The sequence below is a fragment of the Rhinopithecus roxellana genome, chromosome 21 (assembly GCF_007565055.1).
Source record: "Rhinopithecus roxellana isolate Shanxi Qingling chromosome 21, ASM756505v1, whole genome shotgun sequence".
Taxonomy (NCBI): domain Eukaryota; kingdom Metazoa; phylum Chordata; class Mammalia; order Primates; family Cercopithecidae; genus Rhinopithecus; species Rhinopithecus roxellana.
Genome location: NC_044569.1, coordinates 56,863,224 through 56,869,223, shown reverse-complemented (window position 1 = coordinate 56,869,223; position 6,000 = coordinate 56,863,224). Strand labels below are relative to the sequence as shown.

The 6,000-nt window shown below is 43.8% G+C and overlaps 1 protein-coding gene across 3 annotated transcripts in view; it reads left to right on the top strand.

Moving 5' to 3' along the window:
- Window positions 1-347: 347 nt before the first annotated feature.
- Window positions 348-6,000, top strand: part of EPG5 (ectopic P-granules autophagy protein 5 homolog) — a 136,006-nt gene continuing 130,353 nt past the window's right edge. For 2 of the 3 annotated variants that reach the window (XR_004055685.1, XM_030925971.1), the window contains exon 1: window positions 450-512. Coding sequence is in view for 2 of the 3 variants with exons in the window: in XM_030925971.1 (XP_030781831.1) it covers window positions 450-512 (63 nt within the window). In the remaining variant the exon portion in view is untranslated. Of the gene's footprint in view, window positions 513-6,000 lie in introns of all 3 variants that reach the window. The other variant, XM_030925972.1, reaches the window with a different exon arrangement.

Here is a 6,000-nt window from a genome sequence, read left to right as displayed (position 1 = left end):
TGGATCTGGTTATCTGAAGATGAAAAAAAGACTGGCAAATCCACTTCCCGGATTTCTTCAAGCCGACGCGGCTGAAGTGTGCGAGCGCGCCCGGGGTCCACACTGAGTGCCATTCTGCAGAGCCGGGAGACGCAGTAGGTCGGTCGGTCAGCCTAGGTCGCTGCCCTTGTCCAACGTAACCCAAGACACCGGCGCGCCGGGTGTAGCCAGGGTTAGGGGTGGGGCCTGGGCTCCGGAAAGGGGGCGGGCCCGCCGTCCTCCAGTGCAAATGCGTCCCGGAGTGGTTTGTCCTACGTTGCGGCCCGTAGAGGCTCCGAGTCACCGCCTCTTCTCCGGGAGTGGCGGAAATTCGATCATGTGACAGTCCGGAGGCCAGAACGGGGCAGGTTGCGTGAAGCGCAGAGGTTTCACAAAAACAAAAGGTGACGGCCCCGCGGCAGGGTCTATCTATGGCCGAGGCAGTGAAGCCCCAGCGCCGGGCCAAGGCCAAGGCCAGCCGGACTAAAACAAAGGTGAGGATCTCCCCACCCTCCCGAGGCTCTGGCAGTGTGCTGTGTCTCCCTGCTCCTCTCTTCGGCCTCCCCAGCCCAATCTACTCCCGTTCCCTGAGCCCTCTGCATCCTCTGCCTCCACCTTTAAATATTTGATCCCACCACCCGTTGACATCCCCCCTTCTCCTCCATTCCTTCTCCACACCCCCTTGCCACACTCTGTCAGGACCCCATTTTTCCTTCTCCCTCCTGTGACTTCACTGGTCTCTTCTTTTTCAGCTCTCTTCTTGGCTTTCCTCACCTGGGTCTGGTGTCCTGCCGTGAAATAATTTTTCTGTTTCCAGCCCCATCGTTGACTCTCTCTTTACTCCTTTATATCCTAGAACATTTTCAGTCCCTGCCATGCATAAAGAGAGAAGGTTCCTCTCCTCCATGAGGAGAAGGTACCTTTGGTAGAACTTTATAAGTAGACTAGTGATGTGCCATTTCTCATCACTTTGAAAGTTCAAGATGACAGTGGTGCTGCCTCTGTTTATTTCTTATTATCTTGATTGTTTCTCAGGGGCACGAATGGCTAGAAATTAACCCAGGGCGGGACTCACACAGTAGGGAAGTATTTGAATTTTCTGGGTGTCCTGTATTAGACTACATGTAGTATTAGAGTGATTTTAAGTTGATTTGTCTGTAAGTGCAGTCTGGATTTTCATTTTGTATATACAGTCTGGATTTTCATTTTGTATATATATATATATATATATATATATATATATATATATATTTTTTTTTTTTTTTTTTTTTTAGACGGAGTCTCGCTCTGTCGCCCAGGCTGGAGTGTAATCTCGGCTCACCGCAACCTCCGCCTCCCGGGTCGGAGTTACTCGGGAAGCGATTCTCCTGCCTCAGCTTCCCGAGTAACTGGGATTACAGACATGCGCTACCACACCCGGCTAATTTTGTATTTTTAGTAGAGACGGGTTCCTTGTTGGTCAGGCCTCAAACTCCTGACCTCAGGTGATCCGCCCCCTTAGCCTCCCAAAGTGCCCGGATTACAGGCGTGAGCCTCCTTTCCCGGCCTGTTTATATATGTTTTCTAAGATGATAAGATTAAATGCTGCTCCCGGCTGGCCAGACCTCATAATTTTGGCTTACCTGAAACAGAGTTTACATTTGGGAAATAAGGAGGATGGTATTACAAGTGCAGGGCATTTTTTTCCCCAGAAGTGGGTGGTGTTCCAAAGCAGGTGTAATTTAAACATGATACTGTAATCCGATTTTCTCATGGGAACAAGGTTTTAACAGGACGCTAGTGTTCATAGGTACCATGCCTAATAGACTGTAAATGACTTATGTGGATTTCTTTCATTATGATGCTCTTTTTTTTCTTTCTAATTTTTATTTTAGGTTTAGTGGGTACATGTGGAGGTTTGCTACATGGGCAAATTGCACGTCTTGGTGGTTTAATGTGCAGATTATTTTATCACCCAGGTAATGAGTTTAGTGCTTGACAGGTGGTGTTTTTATCCTTACCGTCTTCCCTCCTTCCACCCTCAAGTAGGCCCTGGTATCTATTATTCCCTTCTTTGTGTCCATGTGTACTTAATGTTTAGCTCCCGCTTATAAATGAGAACATGTGGTATTTGATTTTCTGTTTCTGCATTAATTTGCTTAGGATAATTGCCTCTAACTGCATCCATGTTGCTGCAGAGGACAAAACTTTGTTCTTTTTTATGTCTGCGTAGTATTCCATGCTGAGTATTTACCACATTTTCTTGATATGACTTTTTAAAAGGCTGTAGTGGAGTTAGACACACATTGGTGTATCCATGTCTGTGAGGAGTTATTCTGGGGAGAAAGTCATTTTGGTACCGAATTTCAGAAATTTTATTTATTTTTTTTGAGTCAGAGTTTCACTTTTGTTGCCCAGTCTGGAGTGCAGTGGCGTGATCTGTGCTTACCACAACCTCTGTCTCCTGGGTTCAAGCAATTCTCCTGCTTCAGCCTCCTGAGTAGCTGGGATTACAGGCATGCGCCACCACGCCCGGCTAATTTTGTATTTTTAGTAGAGACAGGGTTTCTCCATGTTGGTCAGGCTGGTCCCCAACTCCGGACCCCAGGTGATCTGCCCTCCTCGGTCTCCCACAGTGCTGGGATTACAGGCGTGAGCCACCACACCCGGCTCAGAAATATTTTTAAGAGAAATGCGTTTGCATTGTATTGGGTTGGTAAAGAACTATCCAGGCCCAGGAGGAAGAAAAAAGCCATTGGCCAGCTATGCATAAGATCCCTAAACCTGCTTAACGATGAGACTACAGAAAAAGAAAAAAAAATATTATACCTATCCAGTGAAGAAAAAAAAAAAAAAAATCCCCGAACCTAGAATGCAGTAGTGCATAACACAGAAATGTTAGTTGTCTATGAGAGCAGAATCTTAAGTCTTAATCTCTAGTTTTTTTCGCCCCAATATCTTGATGAAACTAAAGCCTCCAGGGGTTAAATTATTGCTCAGGGTCATGCAGTTAGTGAGAGAACTCAGGTTAAAGCCAGAAATCCTGACTCTCAATCCAGGAGCTTAATAGTTATTTCATATTTCATATGTCTTTTGTCTTTTCATAGATAGAATGTTGCAAATACTTTAAAAAGAGTCTGTTAAGGGGATTCCCTCATAAGTTATTTTGTTTAAAACAGAATTTCTAAATTAAATAGTTAAAAATCTTAAGCTTTTAGATCCATCATGACAAACCAATTGATTATATTTTTTTATCCATCTTAGGCAACTTTCCTATACAAACATACGTTAATTTTTTTTTGTTAAAGTTTATGAAGAGGCCTTTATTTCAGAGGCATTTTGTCAAATCAAAAATCCTTGACATCTACTTTTGCCCACACTCTAAATCTAATCATTCACTAAGTCTTGCCAATTGCATTTGCTAAATATTCTTTTGATTCTGTCCATTTCCTCTCCATCCTAACTACTATGACCTTACTCCAAGGAGGACTGCTTCTAAACTGGCCTCTTTACATTCATTCTTGCTGCCCATTCTCTAAACTGAGCTGGATATGTATTTTTCAAAACAAAACTGATCATGTTACTCTCCTCAAAATCTTTCAAAGATTTCCCATCACTCAGAGGCTAGAGTCCAAAGCATAGACTAAGGGCTCTGTATGATCTTGGCTCTGTCTTCCTCCTCAGCCTCAGTTCTACCACCACTCCTACCATTCTCCCTTTTCTTTTTCTTTTTGAGACCGAGTCTCACTCTGTTGCCCAGGCTGGAGTGCAGTGGTGTGATCTTGGCTCACTGCAACCTCCGTTTCTTGGTTCAAGCAATTCTCCCGCCTCAGCCTCCTGAGTAGCTGGGATTATGGTGCCTGCCACCATGCCGGGCTAATTTTTGTATTTTTAGTAGACACGGGGTTTCACCACGTTGGCCAGACTCTTCTCAAACTCCTGGCCTCGGGTGATCTACCTGCCTCGGCCTCCCAAAGTTCTCTTTTGATTCTTAACCTTTATGTCCTTTATGTCCTTTCCTGCTTTAGGGCGTTTGCCTGTGTTGTTTCCTCTGACACCCCTTCCTGTCCCTCTTTACCTAGCCAACTACTCATTTATGAGGTGTCAGCTAAACAGTACTTCGGCAGAGAAGCTTTCTCTCATCTCCCTGCTGTCACTGCCTCTCCAATAGCACTCTTCTGCCCTTTGTGGGCACTCATCTCATTTGTGGTTACTTTGTCAACATTTCTTTCTCCCTTAGATTTTGAACTCACTGAGGGAGGGACCTGTCTTGTTCTCAGTACCCTTCACAGCCTCTTTGTCACTTGATAATGTTCATTAAATGATGAAATAAATGCCAGTAATGAAGAATATTTCCAAGCATGGTCACTCAGAAGAATTTAATAAATTTCCTCTGACTAGTATGAGAAAACGGATGCAAAATGTCCATGACACCAGCAAAGCCCCTATCTTTGCCAATCTAGAAAGTTAATTCTTTTAGAATAAAACAATCTAGAAAGTTATTATTTTTTTTGGAGTAGATTGATGCACTTGTTAGTGCTGGTTATAGTTCAGTTATGGTTATAAAGTCCTGCATTAATGAAACCTTTACCATCTGCAGTATAATTTGGCAACTATTTTGGGAAGCACAAACTGGTTCAAAGTCTCAGTTCAGGAAGTGGATAGTGTCATGTGCTGTTGCCTTTGGACAGTTTAAGTGGCTTCTGGTTTTTACCCAGCAGCTGACCTACATTCCTCAATGTTAATCATCTGGTAGCTAACCTCTGCTGCTAGGTTATGGTTAGGCATGTGGTGCTTATCGCCTGATGCCTAAGAGATAGACCTAATAATATTTTCATTTCTTTAGTATCATTCTCTGCTATAAAATCCCCAAACTCTGAGCACCCTGACTTCATTAATCTTGATAAATTATAAGTTAAGTACAGTAGATTCTTAGATTTGGACTTACTCTGCAGAAGTAGTGCATTTTATAGTTTTTTTTTTAAACAGTTAATATTAAATTCTGAATGCCAACAACTTTTTAATAGTGAGAGCATCCAGTAATTGCTAAGGACAGACAGATGTGTCCCAGAAGGTCACAGGAAAAACCTTTAAATCCCCATCCCCCTTGTGCCATGCCTAGATGATTGATTTCCACCTCTAGTCCCTTTCCACCAGGAGTGGTTATTGGTGTGAAGTTGGGGTTTTGTGCCTCCTAAAAGCCATTCATTTATTAAACAAATGCTCATTGATCACCAGTTATGTTCCAAAAACTATTCTAGGCTCTTGGGATGTAAAAGAGAAAAAAGCCCAAAGAACCTGACCTTAGTGGAGCTTAACATTCTAGAGGGAGAAGACAAAAAACAAGCAAGCTAAACAAACAAAAACCCATGAAGAAGAAAATATATCATGCTTTATAAGTGCTATGGAAAAAAAGAAAAAGAACAGGTTGAAGAGTTGGGGAGTACTGGTTAGAGGTTAGGATGGGTGGTCTGGATAGTTTGTTTTTTTTTTTTTTGGGACAGAGTCTTACTATTGTCACCCAGGCTAGAGTGCAGTGGCGCGATCTTGGCTGACTGTAACCTTTGCCTCCCAGGTTCAAGCAATTCTCCTGCCTTAGCCTCCTGAGTAGCTGGGATTACAGGCACCCACCACCACGCCTGGCTAATTTTTTTACTTTTAGTAAAGGTTTTGCCATGTTGGCCAGGCTGGTCTCGAACTCCTGACCTCAGGTGATCCGCCCACCTCGGCCTCCCATAGTGCTGGGATTATAGGCATGAGCCACCGTGCGCGGCCTGGCTAGTTCTTATTGAGGGTGACATTTAAGTAAAGACATGAAAGGGAAGAGATAGTTCACTATGTGGATATTGGGGGAGAAGTGTTTCAGGCAGAGGGACTAGCAGTAGCATGCCAAACCTGTCCTAGGAACTGCAAGGAGGCAGTGTGGTTAGCGCGGAGTGAGTGAGGGGAAAACAGTAGGAGATGAAGTCAGAAAGGTAGCAGAGCCCAGTCATGTCGGGCCTT